At 44.2% G+C, this 25,505-nt stretch overlaps 1 protein-coding gene and 1 long non-coding RNA gene across 8 annotated transcripts; both read left to right on the top strand.

Annotated features, from left to right (window-relative positions):
• The first annotated feature begins 135 nt into the window (after positions 1–135).
• Positions 136–20,238, top strand: KIF3A (kinesin family member 3A). Of its 7 annotated transcripts, none has more exons than XR_002002253.2 (19): positions 136–228; positions 1,517–1,799; positions 3,354–3,498; positions 3,740–3,824; positions 4,303–4,408; positions 5,143–5,282; positions 5,951–6,148; positions 6,534–6,708; positions 7,684–7,773; positions 9,355–9,426; positions 11,294–11,302; positions 12,930–13,086; positions 13,919–14,099; positions 14,382–14,492; positions 15,248–15,373; positions 16,005–16,058; positions 16,208–16,276; positions 16,476–16,663; positions 17,124–20,238. XR_002002253.2 is itself a non-coding variant. In XM_015642026.3 (19 exons), the coding sequence occupies exons 1-19, from the start codon at positions 223–225 to the stop codon at positions 17,170–17,172; spliced, it is 2,181 nt and encodes a 726-aa protein (XP_015497512.1). In that variant the 5' UTR covers positions 136–222; the 3' UTR covers positions 17,173–20,238. The 7 variants fall into 7 exon arrangements, 6 of the variants coding, with proteins under 6 accessions (XP_015497512.1, XP_015497513.1, XP_033373509.1 ...); XM_015642026.3 differs by having other exon boundaries at positions 16,476–16,600; XM_015642027.3 differs by lacking the exon at positions 9,355–9,426 and having other exon boundaries at positions 16,476–16,600.
• Positions 20,239–21,890: 1,652 nt separating this feature from the next.
• On the top strand, positions 21,891–25,294 carry LOC117245096. The gene is made up of 2 exons (XR_004499315.1): positions 21,891–21,986; positions 23,168–25,294. It is a non-coding gene; the product is annotated as an uncharacterized LOC117245096 (long non-coding RNA).
• Positions 25,295–25,505: the final 211 nt, after the last annotated feature.

Raw genomic sequence — 25,505 nt, 5'->3', positions numbered from 1 at the left:
CGTTCCCGTGGTGACGCGAAGCCCCGCCCACCGCCGCCCTCCCCGCCGCCGCCATTGGCTGGGCTCTCTTCGGCCCCGCCTTCCCCCGCCCGCCATTGACTGCGCGGCGGCCGCAGTGCGCGGGGGTTGGCCGTGGGGTGGGGCGGGCGCAGGCGCAGAGCTGTTATTGTTCCTCGGTGCCACCGCCTGGCCCGGGCTGCTGTCGCCGCCATCGCTAGCGCCATGCCGGTGAGACTCGGGGGGGACGCGGGGTGGGGCCGCCGGGGCCATCCGGTCAGTGCACACCTCTGCCCGCCGCGCCCGAGGTTCGCAGACCCTGTCGCTCCCGTTCCCATGTGCGCGCAGGAGCTGCAGGGCGAGCGGTGCCTGGCAGGCCGAACGGGGCGGGGGTGAGGAGGGGCTGCGGGCGGCCCGAGGCCCCGCAGGAGCGGGGGATGGAGGTCCGGCCGCCCCGGAGGGTCTCGTCCCATATCTCGAGTGGTTCGTGGAGACACCCGAATCCTGCTCCTGATTTTGGCTGGCGCCTTGTGTGCCGTCCCTCCCCCACCCAGGTGGGGTTGAACCGCTATCTGCGTTCAGCAGAATGGCAAAAGCCAGTGCTGAGGCCTGAGAGGAATCGGGGTAGGTGGCAGCTGGAGCGAGAAGCGCTTGGAAACGGGGTTTGTTTCGGAATGACATCCAATATAGCTGCTCTTGGAGTAGTTAAACGCTTAGCTGCAGCACCTCTAGCCCAGGGGAGTGTCTCTGGCTTAACTGTATTCATTAGCCGTGCTTCAAGATTTGTTTTGGTAACTACATGAAAGAGAATGAATGTGAAGTTTTATAATACAACATTCAGGTTTTCTAAATAATTAAACTTAAGCATGTACACTGAGGGTTGTAATTAAAATTAATTCCCTTCAGCCAGCACTCCCTGGTATCTGATTGTGTGTTCTGTGAGTTTTGAGAGTGTCTAGTCAGTGTTACTGAAAAAGAATGTCATAACTGCACCGAATTCCAGCAAACTTGCTGCAGACTGCAAGGTGAAATTGTTTCTTGAAAAAATTCTTAGATTATGTTGAATGTGAAATGCTCAAGGTTTACTCATTCAGTTTCTATGTTGGCAAACAGAAACAGAAACATTGCCTAAATGAGTGTGTTACTCTCTCAGCTTTAATTATAAGTCAGTCCTGGTTTTAAGTCCCAAAGTTCACAGTCCTGTGGAGATATAGCTGCCCAGGCTGATTCAACAGTGTTTGAGCTTAAACACACAGTAGTTGTATAGTGGGAGACAGCAGGGCTAGATTGGATATTAGGAAGAATTTCTTCCCTGTGAGGGTGGTGAGACCTTGGCATAGGCTGGCCAGAGCAGCTGTAGTTGTCTGGTTCCTGGAAGTGTTTAAGGCCAGGCTGTAATAACCTGGTCTAGTGGAAGGTGTTTCTGCCTATGGCAGGGGGTGGAATTTGGTTTTTGCACTCCAAAACTTTCTGTGCTTGTATGTTACAGCCTGTGTATTTTTTTAAAAAATAATTATAGATTAACAAGCCTGAGAAGCTGGACAAGCCGGAAAGCTGTGACAATGTCAAGGTGGTTGTTCGCTGCCGGCCTCTCAATGACCGTGAGAAAGCTACGGGCTACAAAATGTCAGTGAATGTGGATGAGATGAGGGGAACTATAACTGTTCATAAAACAGACTCATCCAATGAGCCTCCTAAGACGTTCACATTTGACACAGTGTTTGGACCGGAGAGTAAACAGCTGGATGTCTATAATTTAACAGCAAGACCTATTATAGATTCTGTCTTAGAGGGATACAATGGTAAGTCCCTTGTAAGGGAAGGATCCCATCCTGTCTCCTATTCTTTGTTATAGTTCCTGCTGATCTTGTTTTAGCGAGTTTCACCTTCTGAGGGCTGTAGCCCCAGATAATTTCTGTTGTAGCCTCTAACTGAAAATAGCCTGAAGGTACTTGCTGTTCTGAGTGCTGTGATTGTACTCACTACTGTCATTAACAGTGGGAGATGAAGAAGACTCCACTGAGGTCAGTTAGCTGCATGTTTTTATCCTTTATCTTTGTTTTGCAAGAGATATGCACTTATGTCATTATTAGAATTCTCAGCGGCTCCTCGCTGTACAATTTCAGTACCCAGGAGCTGCAACACCAGGCTGTCACTAGGTATGCATACCAGACTTCTGCACAGAGCTGCTGCATTTTTTCCTCTGAACTTTACTATTTTCAACTGAGATGACTACTTAAACACATCTGCCCTTTCCCACAGATAGTATGTTGCTTCTTGTAGCTGGGAAGAGCATGGCCATGATTTGTGTGTGTTATGCATGGAAATGTAATATATAAAGGAAAGCTGATTACTGCTTTCCATAACAATATACCACAAACAACAACAATTTACAAAATTTTTGTTTGTAAAATGTCTGATAATTTCTTGTGCTAACAGACACTGGTTTCAGCTGATTAAAATTAATGGTTTGAAAATTAATGATTTAAGGCTGTGCCTGGGGAGATTTAGGCTGGACACTAGGAAGCATTTCTTTACTGAGACACTGGAACAGGCTTTCTAGAGAGGTGATTGATGCCCCAAGTTGGAATTTTAAGAGGCATTTGGACAGTGCTCTTAAACAACATTCTTTAATTTTCAGTCACCACTGAATTGCTTGGGCAGTTGGATTAGATGATCATTGTAGGTCCCTTCCAGCTGAAATATTCTATTCAATTTTTCCAATCTGTAATGTCAGTGGCTTGATAACAAAAACTTGAGTTTTCAGCAATGCTAGGCTAAATATAAGAACTGGGGTATTTTTGGAGTTCCAGAGTCTGGAATTTAAGTAATGTTTCTGGATGCCTTCCTGTACAGGCTGATTCTTTAGTCCAAATTGTAGGTGTATCTGCATGTTTAGAGCTGGGGTTTTGCTGTGGCTCTGCTGTTGAAGCCTCACACCATTTCTGCTGTGGTCTAATAATTAGGAGTAGTTGGGTTTGCTGTTGGTGTATACTCATGTGTTCCTAATTGGCCATGTTATTAACTGGGTTTGCCTGCACTGTTTGTAAGTGGAACTGGAGTGTACTAGCAGTCCATGCCTTAGTTACTCTGCACTTTTAAAACCAGCTGACTTTTTATTAGACATTTTGCAGGCTGGATTAAGCAGCAGGTATGTCCTGTTTGCTGTGTTTGCCCAGCATTTCTGTTGCTCCAGCCTTGTACTTCAGTAGCTACTGGAGTGGGTGGAAAATTTTAACTCCATAAAAATAGAGGTGTTTGGTGCTATCAGGCTAAGAAGGGATGAAGTAAAACTGCAGTTAGAGTTTAGAGAAGACTCACCTTCTTAGAGTTTGTTCTTTTATCTTATCCTTCAGGTACTATTTTTGCATATGGGCAGACTGGAACAGGCAAAACCTTCACCATGGAAGGGGTCCGAGCAGTTCCTGAGCTCAGAGGCATCATTCCAAATTCCTTTGCCCATATATTTGGTCATATTGCCAAGGCAGAGGGGGATACAAGGTAAATGCCTTCCCTTGACAGCTTTTTTTTTTTTTATGAGTCCATGTGTAGCAGGAGCCTGACCTTGACAATGACAGCAGAAATGGTATTTCTCCCAAGATGAAAGGCTCCCACTTAGGCAGTTCTTGAGGGGCAGCAGGACTGTGTTGGTATTTCACTGTTTTCTTTGCAATCTGTGATTGTGTTTGTGGGACTTCAGCAAATGTTTTGCTAAGTGAACTACCCAGCTGTTCATCTGCAGGTTTTTAGTTCGTGTCTCTTACCTGGAAATTTACAATGAGGAAGTGCGGGACCTACTGGGAAAGGACCAAACACAGAGGTTAGAGGTGAGCCTCCTCTTCTGAATGTGGTGCTTGGTTTGAATCAGAGCAATATTCTGTTTTATAGATCAGAGAAGGACTTGAGGGGAAGTGGGAAGTTTGGCTGCTCCTCAGCAGTCCTCTTTCCTTTGCAATGCAATAGATGGATGTCACTGCTGGCTTCTTTGAATCTCTTCCACTTGGTCAGTTGCACAAACTGGCTGTTCCACCTGAAGCAGTTTTGTACCTGCAGTTCTACCCCAAAGGCCCCTCAGCAGTCCTGGGAATTGGAGACTGGGATTTACAATCATGTATTTTCCTGAAAGGAAAACAGTAGCATATTGTCATTCATGAGTCTTTATTCCTTATCTGCTCAGATTCCAAGTGGAATGTTTTATGTGCAAGTCAGAAAATGGATGAGCAAACCACTATACTGTTACAGTATCGCTAGAATTGCTGCTGGGGATCTCCTAGGGATGCTCAGTTTGAACTATTTCTCTCTTAGGTGAAAGAGAGACCTGATGTGGGAGTTTATATCAAAGACCTTTCAGCTTATGTTGTAAACAATGCAGATGATATGGACAGAATCATGACCCTGGGCCACAAGAACCGTACGTAGCCTTGCTGTGGGCAGGATTATAGCTCAGAGTTGAGGTCTGGTTGCCAGAGCACAGTAGGAGATCCTAGTCCTGTTGCTGGGAACAGCATTTGGCTGAACGGAACAAAAAGGATATCTCCTCCCAAGCCCCTTTTGTGCAGGGGCAGGTAAAGAAGGCTGTGTTCCCACATCAGCCAGTGCCAGTGGGGAATCAGCAAAGGGAGGATGCAGTGCTGTCAGAACTGCTTGTGTGTCTCTTGGTCTTTTTTCCGCTTCAGTTCTGATCAGGATGAACATCAGCCCCGTGCTGCAAGTGGGAGGTAGTTTGTGTTTTGGAGGACTTCTTAGTTAAGCTCAGATTATTTAATGACTTAAAGTTCTGGCTCCTGCTGCCCTTGGCATGGATTGCTGTGTTCTTATTTCCCAAAATGCAACTGTTTTCAGGGATCTGCTGTGAACACCTTAAGCTACTGATCCTTAAACAGACAAGGACAGTTGCTGGCCTTGGGAGTTTGTGGTTGGCTTAGAGCTATAGCAGGCTGCAGGACCTTCTACTAGTCCAGGCTGGAAGTGTACTGCAACTTCAGTGCCCAAGAATAGACTTTGCTGCTGAGTCTGAGCATCTTCTGCCATCTTCTGGAATATAGGGTTGGGTAAAGAGGTGGGGATGAGTCTCCTCTGAGAGGAAAAGTTAGAGGAAGATGTGTTTATTTCTGAGGACATCACTGCTTTTTTCTCTACTAAAAGGTTCTGTTGGTGCCACAAACATGAACGAGCACAGCTCTCGCTCTCACGCCATCTTCACCATCACCATTGAGTGCAGTGAGAAGGGGGTCGATGGCAACATGCATGTGCGCATGGGCAAGCTGCACCTCGTTGACCTTGCTGTAAGTAGTACCAGCCAGGTCTTTGGCAAGACACGTGGTTTGGGTTGTTGAGGTTTTTCCAGAGGGTTGTGACCATGTTGTTCATCACTTGCAGGTTCCTTCCCTGAGTGTCACATTTTGAACCAATGTAGTTGTGCTGGTAAAACATGGCTTTAGCTCAAGATTTACACTGAGGTACCTTTCCTTGGAGAAAATGCAGAAAAAGTGATACTGAAGATATTCAACTTATTTAAATGCATTTTAACTTATTTACATGATGTGTGTATAGGATGCTCTATGAAACTCTTTAAAATAATTGCAGTGTTGCTGTTTACTCTTGTTCTGCTGATAACAAGGGCTGTAGCTGGTAGTTGGCAGCTCCAGCTGGGGTGCCTTTTAACTTCTGACTTGACTTCCCATAATGTTTTTGTTCATGGGGATGAAAATCTCCGTTTTCCCAGCTGCATTGCTTTAAGCAACCCAGGAGTTGCTGGCACCAAAAGCTTCTGTTTAAGCCCTGTTTGGTTTGTCTCTTTAACAACGTCTGAGATATTCAGCCAGGTTCTCTAATAATGGATGAAGTGGTTAGTGACATGGCTGCTAGCAAGAATTCACATGTAGCTGATTCTGTCTGGAGGGAGATGTGTTAGAGGATCTGTTTTAACTCCTGCTTCATGTTCCCTTTGCAGGGTTCTGAAAGACAGACAAAAACTGGAGCCACAGGGCAGAGACTGAAGGAAGCCACTAAGATCAACCTCTCTCTCTCCACACTGGGCAATGTTATCTCTGCACTGGTGGATGGCAAGAGCACCCATGTGCCCTACCGTAACTCCAAACTCACACGGCTGCTTCAGGACTCCCTGGGGGGCAACTCCAAAACCATGATGGTAAGCTAAGGGATGCCCTTTCCAGTGCCTGCTATTGGGCTGCATTTTTTCAGGGATAGCACAGTGACTTGAACAGCCTGGCATTTACCTCACTAATCCTAAGCTGTTTGCAGCTTAGAGAACCTTCTGTGTGCAGCTCTTTCTATCTCTTTGCCTCTGTATAAATGAGGTTCTAAACACAGCACACATACGTACTGTGTATGTACACATATACATAAGTTTGTGAGATCAAACAGAACCCGTGCTTGGGTAGTTTAAAGTGTCTTCAGTGTACAAGCAGCAGGAAAGCTTGAGAAAGAGTAGCAGTATGAGACTGTCAGAGCTGGGGTTGGGTTCCTGCAGTGCTTTGTGATTAGCTCTGACATTGTCCTCCAATGTGTCACAGTGTGCAAACATCGGACCAGCAGACTACAACTATGATGAGACCATCAGCACTCTCAGGTATGCAAACAGAGCCAAGAACATAAAGAACAAGGCCAGGATTAATGAGGATCCCAAGGATGCTATGCTCCGCCAGTTCCAGAAAGAAATTGAAGAGCTTAAGAGAAAACTGGAAGAAGGTGAGAATCTCCTTCCCCCTTCTGTTCCTCTCTGCACAATGCTTGTTCTGTTTGAATGGGAACATTCTTTTCTACTTGAATATGTATCACATAAGGTTGGCCGCTGGTGCAGGTCAGTGTTCTGGTTTTGTTTGCCCTGCTGGATGGCAGAAGAGGTGTCTAAGGCTGCTCATGGGGGCCCGGCTTCCCCACTAGGTGGCACTTGACACTAGGGTGAATGGTGGCCTCTGGGCTGAGATCAGTGTGCCCGGGTTTCCCTAGCAAGCACGGAGGCTCTGGACTCGACTGACATGGTGTAAGGAATCAAACTGAACTGTAACAACAGGTCACTTCTCTGACTGGGGAGGAGGAACGTGTTTATCAGGAGGAAAATCAAACCAAATTTGTGGAACTGGAACTGTAAAGCAACAAGAAGCTTTAAGCCATGTAACATTCTAGCCTTGTGTCTCTTGTTAGTCTGTCAACATGGAGTGACCCTGCTAGAGGGATTCTTGCTTAACAGTGACCAGATGTCACAACATATCTCTCCAGAGATACAGCACAAAAGAGCTGTAGCAGTAACTCCAGCATGACTTGCTGTTCGTTGTCTGCCCCATTCAGGAGAAGCAGGAAATGGTCAGTAATGCTTCTTTTTTTTAATTGCATCTGAGATAGAAGTGTGAGATGAAAGAGAAGGTATGGTGGATTCCTGCTAAGAAAACTTCATAGCTTCAGCTGTGCAAATATACTCTATTTTGCATAAAAAGCAATCTTAATGCATATACACTGACATCCCAGCATTCAGTTGCTTATCTTGATTGTCCTTAAGTTTCCTGAGCCATGGGAGGCTGTCTGCTCGTTCAACAGTTAAGGACTTCTGCAAGTACCCATAAGCTGATATCACGTACTTCTGTTTGGACAAATGCTGCTGTCAGAGTAACAAGCTTATTTGAGGTGAAGGAACACTTTTGATAAAAGCACACCCTTCTCTTCTAGGAGAGGAGATTTCTGGTTCTGAAACCAGCGATTCTGAAGAGGAGGATGAAGATGGGGAGATTGGAGAAGAGAAGCGGAAGAAACGGCGGGGTAAGGCAGTAGAGATTCCTGTCAGTGCCACCAGTCTCCTCTTACCCCAAGCTGGTGTAGGGAGTGTAGTCAGAGCCAGGCAGGAACAAGAGGAGTTGTAGAACTGCCCTATGCCGCTGCAATTATCATGCCTCTTCTAGAAACAAAGCCCTTTGGTGCTGTCTCTGTAGATGGACAGCTCCAAACCTATGTAGTACCTGCTTCCACTTGGGTAGCTGTGCTTGTCATGACATCATCCTTTGTGATGGCTCCCTGGGTGCCGCAAGGTGGCTGCGTATGGCTTGTGACTGGTGGTGTGGAACTTCCCCTGCTCACAGAGGTGGGAGGAAGAAAACACCAAAGATCATTTGTAGGCAAGTGTGGTTTTTATAGCCATGGGTATGATTGGAGGGGAATTCTGGCTGTGGTTTAGGCAAAGGATTCATCTATCTTGTGGATCTTCATGACTTTTCTGGTGTCCTATTTTATATTGATAAATGGAAAACTTGACTTTTGGGTGTCTTTGTGCTAGTTGAAAAGCTTAATGGGAGCTGCACATACTTTTTTTGGGAGCAGTCTGAAAATACCATGGTGAAGTTTCCTTTGTCCCACATCAGTGTTAAGCTGCTGTGTATCATCTAAACTCCAGGGAACATTGCTGAACCTGGAACTGCAGGTCAGTGTGTACTATGGGATGCTGTGGCTTCTTGGGAGCTTGCTGTTCTCCTAGAACCCTGCTGGTAATTCCTCGTGGATAGCAGAGAAATCAAGCCCTACATCCCAACTTCCAGCTTCTCTAGTAAACTTACTTTGACATTCAAACTGCCTTCCTCTCCTGAAGCACCCACATCTGTTGAAAAAAATTCCTGTTAAAGCATTCCTGTTTTTAGGTGTACTCTCTTCATTTTGGTGTCTGTCCAAGTAGTCATAAATTATTTTTGCTGTGCCTTTGGTGTTAGTTGTAACAAGTTCATTTTTCACCTTTTGGTTATTTCTAGAAGTGGAAAGTTTGACCACTGTCTCCAAATGTCCTGCCCAAATCTCCTCCCAAGGGGAAACCACCCTCAAAGTGCTGCTTGGAAGGAATAGAGGGTGAATAACTGACTAATTCAACTCCCAAACAACCTACTCTAGTTAAATTCCCTAAGGGAGCTGCTTCACAGGAGTACACACTGACTGTTGCTGCGTAAGCTGTTCCTGCCTTCCAGACTGAGAAGCGCACATTGCCATGTGCATAAGACTGAAAAGGATTCGTGGTCACTCTGCTATGGCAGAGATCCACAGCCTTCTCCACTATGATCTGGTGTTTTCTGCTGTTGTCGCTTGAAATGGAAGCTGCTTTGGCATATGGTTTTAAGCTGTAGTCTGGTTAAGATGGGTTTTAACTGAAATGTCTTTCTGAGCATGCAGTTTGTGCTGGGAAATGGTGGCTTTGCATGCTGAGTCTGGGAGGGATCCTAGCAAGTGCTTCCTAATGGGAACTTGTGCTTTTTTGAACTAGGGTTACAGGCTCTCCTGGGTTTCTTTCGTTTAGAACTAACTTCCCATCTGCATGTTTCTTCCTCTCTGGGTTTTTCTGTGGGACGCATTCCTGTTTTCCAGGCAGTAGCAGCAGCAGTAGTTCAGACTCTACATGCTCTGTCATAGAGAAACCTCTGGATAAGTCCTTCACTAGTGAGTGGGAGCTCTTAAGTCCTTTAAGCTTTGGCCTTTCCATAATCTGCACACTCCATTTTGCAATGTTGCACTCTTCCCTGCTTTGTCTATTGGAAAGATAAACCTCAAGCTGTAACTGCTAAAGCATGCCTTTCCTTTGCTGCTTCCATGTTTGAAACAGTTATTCAGTATTCACATTGTTAGCCAGATATGTGAGAGAATAGGAAACAATGTACTAGGCTGCTTGAGCAAGATTTAAAAGTAATTGAGAAGTAATAGGTTAAAAAAATCAAGTTTACAGCTTGTGTTAAATGCACCTTTTAAAATATAGGGTCAAAAACTGAGCTGACTTTTTAATGGGAGTTGCTGCAATATGAGTTCATAAAATGACAGCTAGATACGTATTCTATATTATAGAATATATCTATATTCTGCCTTCTCAGAATTAGTTTTGGAGAACAGTCAAACAGCATGAGGCTTATACTAGCAAAGAAAATGTGGCAATGCTTTGTTGATTTGCTTTATTTTTGCAGATACTTTAAAAAATGACCTTGGTGGTTGTGGTTTAAGTGCCCCATGATACAAAATTCTTGATCTATGTGGGACTTAGTTCAGAGGAACAAGAGGTCCAGATTTTGATACAGTATGAGGAAAGTCTGGGCAGTTTCTGGTTAGAAAGGTCACTGTGCCTGTAAGAATCCTACAATCAGTGAGGACTGAGGAAACAAATTGCATCTTGGGACTCAGCTTGTGAGGACTTCACCTGGTGTTGTTTTTATCCTGTACAGAAGCACTCCACTATTCTCCCTGTGTGGAGAGACCCTGGGAAGTTGCTGTGTAGTTTACTCACTTTTACACTAGTGATGTTAGTGGAAAGCCTCAGCTCAGAGAAGGGTGGTAGCAGGGTTAGAAGGAGCACAGCCCAGGGGAGACCTTTGGTGGGTCATATGACAGTAGCCTGGGAATTTGATTGCTCCAATCCTGCTTCTTTAAAGCATGCTTGGAACCTGTGTGTTTTATTTGGATGAGGACAGTTAATAGCAAACTGCTGATGTGTCAGCAGGTGGATGAGTCCATCTCCTGCAGGTTTGGAGACAGTTTCGTTGGAGAGGTTGTGCTGGGCTTTTGGCAATTGGGATAAGTGTAGCTTTTTGTGGTTTGGGATATTAACTGTCCTCTAGTGTGACCCTTCTGCATGTGGTGTCTTTCATTATCCCTTTCCTGTCCTGCCTTTTTTGTTGCACTTGCTTGAATAACCAAAAGTGGCTCTATACCTCTATGGAAGCACCAGTTACTGCAGATTAACCTACTAATCCCCTGTGTAATTAAATGGAGAAATCTTGTGTTGAGACTCCCTGTGTGCAACCATCTTGTATCTTGCAAAGAATTAGTTTGGAAATCTTGGTTAAAACTTTTAACATGTATTCTGGATGCTAATATTTTACAGGTAATATAACATAATTGGCTCTATTGAGTGTGGGAAACATTAAGTTTGTTAATTGAAGGAGAAATCCACCCTATTTTCTTACATCATGATCCTTGCAGCTGGCTCCTAATGTTGTGGTTAGATCCAGCATTGCATTGAATGGGCAGAAGAATGCAAAAGTGAACTGAAGATTATCCTGGATTTGCAAAGCACTCTGAAGTACAGACACATTCTCTGCTTTAGCATAACATGATGCATTAGTGTTTGCTCTAATAGAGGGGTTTTTAGTTATGATTATCTCATGTTCTTCTACCCTAGAAACATGAATATAAAAATTTGATGTTTGTTTTGGTGCTGATGATCTTTGTCCAAAATTATCAAAGCAATAACATTTTCTCTCCTCTTTTTATGTGTTTGCTGCCTCTCTGCGATTTGCTTTCTACTTCCTCTTAATGCAAGATCAAGCAGGTTGGTGTAATTGATTTTCACCTCCTTACAATTGCAAAGCTTGTGAAAGGATCTTACAACTTGCTTCACTTTACCTTTTTCTCCTAAACTAAAGAATACTCCTAAAGAATATATAGGGCTGTGTCCTATATCTGGCTTATCTCATACAATGAGCTCTGTATAGCACTTCCAGAAAGCTTCTTACTCAGAGACTAATTAGTGAGAGATTTTTGCACCACAAGCCCAAAAAGAAGTGCTTCTTATCTGATTCTGAAGTTTAGCAGATGGCAATGAAGATGTTGCTTGCTGTAGTGGTGAAGTCCTTGCCTTGCAACAAAATTAATTAAAGCTCTTGTGCACATGAAGAAATACATATGCAGATGTAAAAATATGTGCATGTGTGTTTACATATGCAGTAACATATGTTACACATACTGTTACACAGTACACTTTGCTGGAGTGTATATGTATATAATGCATATCTGATTATAAATAAAATACATGTATATGTATATAAATGAAGCTGAGTGTCTTGAAGGCTGGAGGAGGAAAAACCCTTTACTAAACTGCTTCCTTGGGCATGTTCTGACCATGTGCATTATTTCACTATGGAAAACAGTCAGGTGGCAGTCAGTGGCTCCTGTTAGTTTAAAGTATAGCTGGATTCTACAAGGTGGGGTTTTTTGTCTGAAAAAGCAAAATAAGAAAATGATGGATTCACTTGTGAATAAATGGATATTTAGGACTTGTGGATTTGAGGAAATGCATTCCCATTCCACATAACCCTCCAGGATCTCTATGTTCGCCTGCCTTGGGCACTCCTGGGGTTGCAATGAAAGTTGGCTCAAGACTTGAAGAGTGGCTTTCAAGAGCAGCAGCCTCACACGTTGTTTCAAATTTGGAGTATTTGGGATCAAATCTTGAGGTCAGTAGGTTCAGTGAGTTGCTCTGGCCACTCCCTTTGTAGCCCTCCAAGACATGGACCTGGTGTGTTGCTGTAGTAGTTCTGTTGTCAAGACACAGCTGATTAAGTCAGAGCTAACCATGGTACTTTTGAATCTGTGAGTAGTCACTGTTACGTAGACCAAATATCATCATGAAGTTTCTTCAGTTGCCTGGTTTTCATAGGGCTGTTCTGAATTTCTCTATTTTCATAGTAGTGCATTCCTAAAAATATCTACATGCTTACTTTGGAACAGGTAAGCCTGTAAGGAGGGCAGTGAATGAGGGGCATGGTAGAGATGCTAGTTTGAAATTTGAGTATGTAACTCTCTGTAGCTGAGCTCTTGTAGCTGTAGGTCAAGGCAGTCTTGTGTTTTCCTTCCTCTGGTCTGATCTGCATTGTTAGAACACCAGAGTTGCCAGGTTTGGCTTCTCTTCAAACAGTGTTCCTTCTTCAGGTGTTCTTTGTATGTTTTATATTCTATATTAGGTTCCAGTGATAGTTACACAGCTCTGTAGGAGCTGCTGACAACTGGCCAATGTTAAAATGGGATTTGAAGGACTGAGTTTTGCCCATTTTGAAGCTGATACCTAATAAAATTTTTGTTAAATGCAAGTACTGGATCTGAATTTGGAAAAAATGTTGTGATATGCAGGTTGTTTTACTTTTCAGTGAACTAATTTGTTTTCCCCCTGTCTTTCAAAGGTAAAAAGAAAGTTTCCCCTGATAAGATGGTAGAGATGCAAGCAAAGATTGAAGAGGAGAGAAAAGCTCTTGAAACTAAGCTTGATATGGAAGAAGAAGAAAGAAATAAAGCCAGAGCTGAACTGGAAAAGAGAGAAAAAGACTTGCTCAAAGCTCAGTGAGTACAATGCTTTGAGCAGTTTGTGTGGTCATGTGGGTTGTTCCTTGCTTAATCATACAAATATCTGGAGATTCATGGTAAGATGCCTGTCAAACTTCGTCAAAAATGGACATCATCCCTTGCTATTGTCAAAGTAAAAGAGGAGCTTATTCTGCTTTGAGAGCTTAGAGTATATGGGAAAGACTAATCTTTATCCTTTTGCCACTTCTTTTCTTAACTTTACTTAGTTGTGCAACATAGCCTAGAAATATAAATTAATTTCCCAAGACCTGTGAGAAGCAGCAGCACTGTTCTGTAACAGGCCAGGTTTCCTGAAGCACAGTCACAAGCATGTCATTTTGTGTGTAGAGGTGCTCTATTCTGAAGCCAAAAAGCTGCTAAGATCACACTACCCTGTGCAAATAGACTGCTCCAGAAGCAGCCAGCATTCCTGGTTTGCACTTCAGCTGCTCTAGCTTGATCTCTGTTCACTCTCCTCTATTTCAGCAGTTGCCTCTGGGCATTGCTGTGCTGGCAGGGCCCTTTTGGTCAAAGGGTGCCTTGAGTAGCGTGGTGATGTCACTGGGTGCTTGCAGCCCCTCACAGAGGTGACTTTCAGTGGGAGGCACTTCTCTGCTGACCTGGTTTTACTTTCTCTGAGAGAAAGTGGTGAGAGCTGGAGCTTGGGGAACTCGCTACTTTCACTTGCACTGCCTCACTCCCACTTAAACCCTCGACAGCAAGACAAGTTTTTCCAGCTCTGTGAGTGCTGTCTGGGCTAAACCAAGCTGGACCTGATGCCTGCTGAGCACAGTAGGATAGGAAGTCTCACACATACCTATCTGTCTAGGCAAGAGCACCAGTCTCTGTTGGAGAAACTGTCTGCACTGGAGAAAAAGGTGATTGTGGGAGGAGTGGACTTGCTGGCAAAAGCAGAAGAGCAAGAGAAGCTTTTAGAAGAATCAAACATGGAACTGGAAGAACGAAGGAAGAGAGCGGAGCAGCTTCGCAAGGAGCTGGAGGAGAAGGAGGTGGGGTTATCTGCTGTGGCTGTCTGCAAACAGCAGTGGCAGGATGTACCAGGTTATGTTACCCAGGTGTGGCTCTGCTCTGGAAGCACTGCAGAAGCCACCTCTCCACAATGAGATCACTCATTGGCTGTGCAACCCCTGCAGGTCTGAGCCAGCCTGGCTCAGCCAGGGCTCTGTGCTCTTGGCAAATGCTTTCTTTGTTCAAGTAGTTCTTCCTCTTGTTCATACTGTTGCAGAGTTTGTGATTGTTAATGTGTGCCTGTCTGTGCTAAATGTCCACAGCAAGAGCGCTTGGACATTGAGGAGAAGTACACCAACCTCCAGGAGGAAGCACAGGGAAAAACCAAAAAACTGAAGAAAGTTTGGACCATGCTTATGGCTGCAAAGTCTGAGGTTAGTATCTAAAATCCTCAGCCAGTGATCTGGGGAGGCACTAGAGCTGGGAAGGGTAAGCCATCAGCTTTTTAATGCTGAAAAATATGCCATATGTTTAGAAAGGTCTTTCTGTGCTGCCCATTTGGCTCACATAATTCAAAAGTACTAAGTCTGGAGTTTAGAACAGCATGTTGTAGAGTTTTTCTCCAGGCCAGGCTGAGAAGGGTTATGTGTGAGACCGAGATACCGAGAGCTTCAAGGAAAACCACTGGTTATTTCTGAAGTAAAATGCAAGTTGCTCACTGGCAGCCCTGTGTCCTGCTTTGCTGCAGCCCAAAGGCTTCTTTACTCTGAACTGCCTGTCCTTTATGGCTGGTGCCCTTATTACCTCATCCTCAGTCACTGGATCAATGTGTCCTTTGGCTGATAGCTGGAGTTCCTGTTTCTTAAAAAATGCATTTGGTCTTTGGGATCAGAGATTTTCCTTGCCAGAGATAACTTGTCTCATGATCTTCATCTAGTCTTAGGTGAAGCAGCTTGGATTGGCAGAAGGCCAGTTTTGGGATTATGAAACTGGAAACTTAATGCTGTTTTCAGCCATTTCGGAGCTTAAATGTTTCAGAGGGCTTATTGTTCAGAGATATTCTGGTACTAATAACTAGAGTTTGCTTTTGTTTTCCAAAAACTCATACAGACAAAAGACTGTTCTCTTCAGGCTGCTACCATGTCTTAAGATAAGACTGATGCCTCTCAAATGTCTGGTTTGTTTTTAGATGGCAGATCTACAACAAGAGCATCAGAGAGAGATTGAAGGGTTGCTGGAAAACATTCGGCAGCTGAGCAGGGAGCTTCGCCTTCAGATTCTCATCATAGACAACTTCATTCCTCAGGACTACCAGGTGAAGGCAAAGCACCTGAGCCTGGGGCAGGGGCTGTGCTGTGCTAGTCTCAGTTCTCTTGCAGCATATTTTCCTAAAAGCTTATAAAAATAAGAAAACTACATTCACCACATAGTTAACTGGTATATTCACTGTGTGCCCATGCAGTGGGTCTGTTCAAAATCATCTTTTTTTCCACTACCTTGAAGTTGTCCTTGCTAATGTCTGATATTAACAAAAAGACTGGATTTTTAAATCTTTGACAGTTTTTGTGACTTTAGTATACAGAAACTTCACAATGAGCTTAAATGTAATGCACACCATTTAATGGGAAAAGTAAGGGGAATTCTTTTCATAGTTTTCATTTTTTCCATATTATTGTTTGCTTACTGCTGTCCTGATGGTGTTGGCATAATGGAACCCCATGCTTTAGAGGGCTCTCCAGTACATAAAATTTGGGAGTGATATTTTTCTCTTCTGTAGTTTTCAGAGTATAAATGGGTTTTCTTTTGCACAGGATATGGCTGTCCTGATAGGAACAACTTGGAAGGGATCAAGCAGCTTGTCCAGACCTTAGGATATGTGTTCTGGAAAGTGCACCTGGAGGTTAGAGCATGCAAGTCTAACACTCACTGTCCTGACTCCTTTGTAGGAAATGATTGAGAACTACGTTCACTGGAATGAAGACATAGGAGAGTGGCAGCTGGTAAGAATGGCTGCCTGGCTTGTGTACAAGCTAATGTTAGTATGAGTTTCTGAGGGGTTATAATGAGCCCAGAAAGAAACTGGTGAAGCTGCAGTCAGTTTTACTGTGCACAGCAGACTTTACTAACAAACCTTTTTTTCTGCTTACAGAAGTGTGTTGCATATACAGGAAACAATATGAGGAAACAGACGCCTGTCCTGGATAAAAAAGAGAAAGATGTGAGTGACTATTGAATTAATGTATTGAACTGTACAGGCCCAAGTCCTACCTGATACTGCCACTCTATTTAGAGCCAAACTGTCCAGTTTTCTTTTCTTTTGAAGAAATGAGTCATTGTAGTGTCATGAAAGCACTATTGATGAGCGTATAAAATTATTCTGATGATTTTGTCTTACGGGTTTTCTGGTGTTTTTCTAGCCCTTTGAAGTGGACCTTTCCCATGTTTACTTAGCTTACACTGAAGAAAGCTTGAGGCAATCTCTGATGAAGCTGGAGAGGCCGAGGACTTCAAAAGGAAGATCCAGGCCCAAGACTGGTAGAAGGTGAAGAACTCTGGGCTATTTATATGCAATGAGGGATTTACCCAAGGGAAAGCTTAACTTTGTGTATGTAAACTTACTACAAGTCTTCAAACACTTGCTTAATGTGAAGGCAAAGGAAAAAATTTTTGCATGGTGTAGTTCAGTGTTGCCAGGTATGACAGAACTTAAGTTTAGGTCTCTTTACTAGGCTAAATCTTGTCCAGAAAGACTTGTCTGGGGATTTTCTGATGTTCTTTTGCTGCACTGTCCTCTTCCAGCTCCTTGCTTTATTTTGCTGGATTCAGTGGTCTAGTTTAACACAGTCTGGCACGTTGCCAGTGCAAACACTGGTACCAATAGAGAGAGCTGTTGGGGGAGATTTCAGCATATGCTTTCTTGTGCTTTTTGTTTGGTCTGTTTTGCATATGGAGAAGTCATGTCATGTAGTTTTGATGTGATATGTGGCTGGTCCCTGTCTTTCCTAGACAGCATAATGATGTGTGTGTGGTGTTGTTTTTCCCTTTTCTTTCTGCTCTCCAAACAGAAAACGTTCAGCCAAGCCAGGAGCTGTTATTGATTCCCTGCTGCAGTAGTGTGACCTGGTCAGAATTCCTGTAAAAATCAGTGAGTGTATAAGGTTTGGCCAGAATATGGAATTCAAGAGATGGCACACTTGGACATGGCTATAATTTTTTATTTAAAAATGTATTTTTCTTAGTTGCCTGTATATTGTATGTTATATTAACATAATATTAAACTGGTATATATGATTGATGGATGTGAAATTTTGTGTATTAAATGTGTTATGAAGGGAAACTTGTTGGTAATCCTTGTTGAAATGTATAGAAAACAGGGTTCTAGATGTGTGTTTAAGTGCTTATGTGTTAGTTCAAAGTTAATGAAAACCTGAAATTAGGGCTGGTAAATCTGACTTATGCCCTGCTTTGCACATAACTGGCAGCTTTCACTGTTGTTCTCTGTTGCACTGATCTGTGTTTGAATGTAGTTGCTGCAAACCTTTAAGAGCATCAAATCTTTTTATTTAATATTCCTCACTGTGGCTGTTAACCCAATCGTGTTGTGTGTTGAATACACAGTCCTTTACCCCTTTTGCTGTCTTGCTGTACAGAGAAAATAGAAAAAAGGTAGGAGAAACATGAACCACAAAAGTCTTGAGATTTCTGAAAAGGGACCATGCTCTTTTTTAGTGCAGCAGAAATCAAGGGTATCTAATGGTTCTTTTATCTTTATCAGTTTGTTTGTGATCTGGTGGCACTGTGGAGAATGAGACCATGGATATTAAGGCAAAAGAGCTTTTTTCCTTCTTTTAAGGCTATGTTACTTTGAAGGTTTTTTATGTTTCAGGGCTGGAATTTTTACGTGGGTAGTTTTGTAATCTGAGCAGCTGAGATGATTTAACCAGCATTGCTCTAACACCAGGACTTGATGTTAGCCATGGGGCTGTGAGCACTATGATTCTATTTCCTCATCCCCAGCTACAAGGCACTGGGCCACTGCCCTACACTGAGGATGAATTTGACTCTCCTTTAGTAAAACAAAATGAATTGCCCAATTTTCCCAGAACAATATTCCCTGACATGGCTGTGCTTGTCTGTGTTCCTGTATGTACTGTGTGCATCTCTGGCTATGCTCTGGTGAGAGGAAAACATTTTTGGTCTCTGATAATTAATAACCATTTATTTGGCTGCTCTTTTTATTTGATATTTATGCTGCTAATAGACACATACCACTTTAATATGTTCCCTTTGTGTCACAGAGAAAATCTCCTTTAGACTGCATGTCTTTCATAACTCTTGGCATCAGCTGTGGGTATCTCAGCAGCAGCTGTGCCAGGGTGAAGAGATGAGCTGTGATCTCATCTTAGTGTTACCTAGAGAATTAAAAGCTGTGATTACTGACAGAAATGGAGTCCTTCAGTGTGACAGAAAACAAGACAGCTCTTCAGGTGTCCTGAGTACTTGCTAGTAGATACTAGCTTTTACCAGAATGTGCCTGTGAAGCACTTAAAGAAATTAAATGACCTTTCTTCCTGTTACAATGGTTAATCTGGAGGTATCTTGGGGTCTATGACAAGATCTGTAATAGTTAAAACTGGTCTTTAAAGATGTATTTTGCTCTGAGGGATATGTTCAGTGCTATTCTAAACAAGTTGTAAGCTTTTTCCTGGTGTTTTTAATGGGTTGTTTTTTTCAGGATTGTGACCTGGAAGAGCCTGCTGCCCTCTCTACTGGGGGGAGTGTCACCTAAATTCATACAATATACAAATACAAACACTGGTATTTGTTTTTTCTAGCCTAGCATTTACAGGTAAATTTGCAGGTACTTTTTTGATTGAAGCAGTAGTTGGTTATGCCTGTGAAGAGCTGGCCTTATTTTAAATATGTTTGAATGGAGTTGGATTATCTCTTATTACATAGTTCTTATCAAAAAATCCAGACTGAAGATGGCTTAAATGCTGCTTAAAGTCTTTCATTTCTCAGTCCAAGCAGATAGATGCAGAGCTGTGGCCTGTACAAGTTCTCAAAACCAGGAATGACTTCTGGTTCCTTTTTGTGTTACATCTTGTGCTAACATTTATTGAATGATCTGGTTTAATGGGATTTAAACCAGAACCGTGCTTTCAAAAAGACCATTGAAAATCCTTTTACCTGACAGGTATCAGTCACTTCAAGATGCTGCTGAGAGCTATGGCACTCTGTTTTAAATACTTCAATATTTAAAATACTCAATGTGTAAAGGCATATGATTTACAATTAACAGTCCTGCTGCTGAAAACCTTAGTAGTCTGCATGTTTAGTGAGCCTTGAAGCAGGGGAAAACAGTAAGTAATTGCTTGCACACCTTTAATTGGCAGATTGGAGAAAACAGTTATCTCCTGTGCAAAGGCTTGGAGGACAAATTATTTGCTCTATAAGAGGACTTTATATAACTTGGAGCACTGTCATGGCCATGTGCCCTATCAGTTTGGCTCACCTGTTAAGTGGTGTGTTTTGTTGAAGTTCTGGGAAGTTTTTTGTAAAACCAGGGAGTTTGGCTTGTAGATTTACCACATGGGCCCTCTCTACAGCTCTGCCCATCTGTGAATGTCTAATGGACCCATAATGTGTTTTAATAGGGAAAGGATGTGATTTATGTGGACTTCTAAGAGCTTAATACAGCCTTTCTTGTTGCAGGTCAGTATGTGCTCTATACTATTTATCAAAACTCATATTACATAACATACACTGTGTGTGCTCATCTTTGCATCTTGCTAACAGAAGATTCTCCTTATTCCAGATCACTGACCTTAACAATGAGATTTTTGCTTAATGTTGTTTAAATGAATTATTTCATATTTAACTTGTTCCTTTAAGAGGAGGGGAAATGGTCCTTAGTGCCTTTCACTGATTACACTGTCTGCACATGTCCAGCTTTTACCTTTCTCTACAGTTCTGCTTAGCCAGGCTTGTATAGAAGGAAAAACTGCTAGTTTTTTCATAATTTGTCTTTGTGTTTATTGGTTTTTCACTCTGTTTATTTCTGACTATTTCTTCTTTTATTAATGTTAATTCATTATATGATGTATTGATATGTATATATATATCAATATTGTGTCCCTGGAGCATACCATGAAATAAAATTCTTGATTCTTAATTCCACCCTGTGTGCATGTTTTCCAAATAACATATACATTATACATAGCATATAATTTTAACTCAGTTATGTCAGGAGCTGGTTGAGGAAGAATGGGTGAGATGCCTCTTCAGCTCTGAGCAGCACAGCATTCTGGAGGAGTTTGTGCAGGGAGTTTGGGGTGTGTTGGGGTACTGCTGCCAAGCCCCAGGGCAGTGGGCAGCAAGACCTTGCAGAAGAGGTGGACAGGGCAGAAGAAAAGAGGATTCTTTGCAAGACTACAGAGAAAACCAGTGGGATGAGGCTGCAGCTCTAGAGATGTGCCTGAGGAGCTGCTTGAGCCCCTGTTTAAACCCATCTTTAAACCCATCCTTTGCTAGGCTGAGCCTGGGCACTGCAAGAGCAGCTTCTGGGCCCCCTGCATGGTCAGCGTTGCCCATGCTCTGCCTCTTCTGATGTGTGCATTGCAGAGAGGGGCAGCAGATGGGGAAAGGCTTTGCACACTGTCCTGGCTTTGTATGCTGTGTTACTCAAGCCAGCCACACCTTGTACTAGTGCAGATGGTGTGAATTTACCTGCAGTAGTTGGAAATGGTCAGTTCTGTTTCCTTGGCTGCTTGAGCCGTGTTGGTTGGCAGTGCCTGTGGTCCCTTAGCCTGTAGGTACCAGTTTTTCTGTGATCTGCAGCTCACCAGAGTCTTGTGGCTCAGCTGATGCATGAACCAAACCCTGCACAGTCCTGGCCTCTTCACTCCTGGGTCACAAAGGGCTGTGCCATGTATATAGATGTTATAATAGAGGCTGTAAGTAAAGTAATGAGAGCTTGCATAGCTCTAGACCTGGCTTCTCCCTTTGCAGGTTGAGCATGCACTTTGGAGTTCCCAGCTTTCAGGAGCATGCCTGATTTGTGGCCTGGCTTCTCCCCTGTGCCTTCTCTTGGGCTTTTCCTTCTGCTTAGAAATGTTTTCCTCATGTCAGCATGAGCTGAATTCCATAGCAGGACAGATTGTTTGGTAATTCCTAGCCACACCACCCTTGTTCCCATAAACTTGGAACTCCCTTAACTATTGCCTCATGTAACATCCTATGCAGTGCCAGCACATTTAGTCTAAAAATACATTTATTTAAAGAATTATTATAAATAATATTTGAAAAATAGGATCATAGTTTAAAAACAAAAGAGGTGTCCTTTGGCTTCTGATTCTTGTACTCATCTTGGAGGACTTGGTGTAATTCCTTGAGGAAATTCTTCAGTGAGGTGGTGCTGTTTGTTGCTGCAGGACATGGCTTCTGGAATGGGAAAAAGGGGCTATTAAAAAGCTTGCTGGGGCAGGATTGGGTTCTGCAGCTTGGGTTGGGCTGCTAACACTGCTGGGAGAGTAAAACACAAATGGTGACCAAGAGAGAAGCTTGAGGGCTGTGGGCAGTGCAGGGAGAGCTGTGCCTCACCTTGTGCCCTGCTCTGCTCCCCCAGACTAGGCTGAGCAAGTTGTGGTAAACGCCCTCGAGGTACCTGTGGCAGCTCTGGCCCTCCCGAGCAATTGTGGCAGCTTTGCATAAGATCTCCATATTGTTATCTCTCTGGGAAAAGACAAATGGCTTTTTAAAAAACACTTTTGTATAGTCATGGCTTATTAGCAGCAGATTAAAACACTACAAATAATATATTTCTATTCTAAAGGATAGGTGAAAATCATGATTTGAGGTGCCAAAGCCTTCCTGAAGCTTCCCAGCTCCATCTGTGCACACCTGGCTCTGCTCCCATCCCTTTCCTGGTGAGGAGGAATCAACCCCTGGAAGAGGCTGTGGCAGTGTGGCACAACAGCAAGCACCTCTGTGCTGGAGCATCATGCTCCTGCTGCAGATGTGCATGTGGGACCCTCTGAAGCTGCTCCCTGTGGCTTTCCTGGGAGTGAAGCTGGTTGGAGCAGGCAGACGTGCTACAGGAATAACAAAAGCACCTGGGAAGAGTTTGCTTTCATTGGAAGCTTTGAGAAGTCCTATAGCAGAGACACATGGAAGATGAGGAGTTAATAAGTGCTGGTAGCAATTAAAAAACTATTTGACTTTTTTCCCTGGAGGATGTTCCCAGTGCTGCCTGCTCTGTCTTGGCTTGCACCTGAGCAGTATCTTCAAACAAGTGACTGGTCCATTCCTGTGAGCATGGGCAGCTGTGAGTGTGGGGCTGTGCAGCATCTCAGGCATCTCTTCTCACTAGCAGGCTGCTCCCTGTGGCAGAAGGGGTGTGAGGATCCCGTGAGGATGCTGAGCCCCAGCCCCTCAGTGAAGGCCACTCTACCCCTCAGATGCCGCCGGGTGTGGCACAAAGCGAGGGCATGGGCTTTCTGTGAAAACAGGAACTGGGGAGCTTGGCTTAGGCAGCAGTTTTCAGAGCAGAAAGAGGCCTTATCTGCTATTAAATCTTATGCTAGCTGCAGAGCCTTCCCCCAGCTAAGGGGCTAAAGAGGGATACTGTGTCTACCCAGCGCTCAAGATGCTGTGCAATAGGTGTGTGTGGGTGTCTGAGCTGGTGACAGCATGCCAAGGCAAAGGGAGATGTTCCTCTCTGAAATGCTAAAACCTGTTTGCTGCCCAAGCACAGGTGCCCATCCCTGCCCATCCTCTGGCCTCTCCCTGTCTCCAGGGTGGCCAGAAGCCACCAATGGTGCCTTGGCTGGAGGCGGAGATGTGTGTGGGAAGGTGAGGGCAACCTGTGCAGGGCACCAGGAGTGGTGCAAACCAGCTGGGCAGCCCAGTGCCTGCGCTGGGAGCTCACAGTGGGTTCCTGCTCCTCCACACCACACCAGGACAGTGTGGATCCCAGGCTTCCTACCTGCCTCCCACTGCCCTGTGCTCTCCTCTGACCCCAGCATCCTCCCAGTACCCATCAGGTTTATATGGTTGGGTTCTTACCTTATAATCTGCAAAAATATTTCTCACATTCATCTCGTTACAGGAAACCTTTACAAAGATACAAAGGAGAGGACCAGTCAAGCTCCAGACAACATGGATCCATCCTGATGTGATACACACACAGACACACATCTGTCCACCTGCCAGGCCCCAGGAGCAGTGTGAACCCTGTGCTCATCACCTTCCTCTGGCTCAGCATCAGTCCCTCCAAGCCTGGTGAAACAGTCTGTCCTTCCCATCAGTGTGTAAAGCACCAACCACCCCTACCTCCATCTGCTGGAGCTGGTCCAGCAGCTTGATGCTTTCCTTCAGCATGTTGGTCCGTAGAGTGTGTGTCCATGGAGTGACCACATCACTCAGGCAGGCTGACAGCACCAGGATAGGGAGCAGGACCTGGACCAGAATACTCATGGCCTGCTTTGGCTGGATCCCTTCAATCTTAGTCTCTGGATTGTTCGGTGATCTGTAACTGTGTGCACGTTTCTGGAGGAAGCACCTCAATTTATTACTGTAAAATTGCTGAAGCAGAAGGAAAAACTTATTTTTCCCTTATAGGCACTTTCCAAAGTTACTCCCGATTAGGAGAGCAACAGCTCTTTTTTGTGCAAGTCAAAATTTTCTTCTGATCTTGCATTATGAAATTTCCACTGTAAGATGACAATGGCAGGATTCATGTCACATACAGTATATAAACTGCCTGGTTTCAGGATTCTCAATTTCTTCATATCTCGAGGCTTTCTCTACACTGTGAATTGCAAGTAGTTAAACTGGGTAGCACACTGCTCTGGCACACTCCAATAGAAACACTTTTAATTTTCCTCTGAGTATCCTGCAAGTTCTTCTATCGTGTTTCATTTTAACATCTCCAGATCATGTAAAGCATCCTTCATCTGCACACTGATTTCCATCCCTGAGTTCCTTAACCTGGGGAGGAACAGAAGGTATGGCAGAGCCATGTGGGAACAAACCTGGGCAGGAACAGGGCACCAGCCTGGGGGGTTCGTGGAGAGCTGGGGGCCCTCCTGACCAAACAGGATCCCCAGAGCTGTGTGGAGTCCTGCAGGGTTTGTGCAGGGAGATGGTGGAAAACTGGGGAGATGTGGCCCTATTCCAGCACTTCAGGGAGTTGGAGACTGCCCTGTCCATCCTGCCCTGCTTGGGGAACAACAGCCTGAGCTTTCAGACAATGGGTTCTGCCAGCCCCACCAACCAGTACTGCCACAGGAAACAGCACTTAGAAACGCTGAGCTGGGAAACTTTGGAGTTTTGTAATAACTAATAGGGATTTTTCAAACTCAAACAGCAACTTGCCACCAGATAACAACTTGTGAGCACTCGATGAATCTGGGGAGTAGCCAGACTGATAGTAATTTTGTTTGTCTGGTTCCAAGATGCCCTGGATGAAGTTATGTGAAGTCATTGACACAGAAAGACCTTTGTGAGGGATGTGCCAGTGGAGAGCTGTGCTGTTTCCTGCCTCCCTCTTATGGATAGCACATAAGGGAACATGTTCTGGCTGTGTGACTGCATCCATGGCCCCCAGGGATGGTGGGTCCTCACTGGCATGCCCAGAGCTGTCCCACTGGTCTGGGCTGAGTGGTGCTGGTAGTAGAATCCCTGCCTAAAAGTGATTCTGGAGAAGGTGATAGAGGAAGTAGCCCCATCCTGCAGACACAAGGATTCTCCAGTGATCATGGTGGGAAGCTCTAGAACTGGAATCAGTGAAGATCTCAAATCACAAAAAGTTAACCTTTGCTCCACTCAGGCTGAATCATGGTAGAAAACTGCATCACTGTGTGATGAGGAAGTTACCAGTTGTGTTAGGTTTGCATGATAAGGTTTTAATAGTGGGGAGCTGTTACAAGACTGGGTTCTGTGAGAAGCTGCTGGAGGATTTCTCAGTGCCTGATGGAACCAACTCCAGTTGCTCCAAGAGGGACCTGCTGCTGGTCAAGGCCCAGCCCATTTGCAACAATGGGGAAAAACCTTGCACAGCTGCAGCTGGAAGAGAAAGGAGAGAAAATCAGGACTGAAGTGAAGCTTGGGAGGAGGGGATGGGTGAGGTTAAGGTGTTGTAAAATTTAGTTTTTATTTCTCATTATCCTACTCTGATTTGATTAACAATAAATTGAATGATTAAATAATTAAACAAATTTTCCCCCAAGCTGAATCTGTTTTGCCTATGACAGTAATTGCTGATCGTTTTTTCCTTGTCCTTACTCTGACACACAAGCCTTTTGTTATGTTTTCTCCCCACTGCCCAGCTGAGGGTGACAGGGGTGCTGTGGTGGGACCCTGACATCCAGCCAGGGGCAATAATCCAACACAACAGCAAATGAAAAGATTCCCATGTCTTTTCCCAAGGGTGGGATGGAGTTGAT

Source organism: Parus major, chromosome 13 (assembly GCF_001522545.3).
Source record: "Parus major isolate Abel chromosome 13, Parus_major1.1, whole genome shotgun sequence".
NCBI lineage: Eukaryota > Metazoa > Chordata > Aves > Passeriformes > Paridae > Parus > Parus major.
The sequence above is the reverse complement of the archived record's forward strand: the minus strand, read 5'-3'. Positions and strand labels throughout refer to the sequence as shown.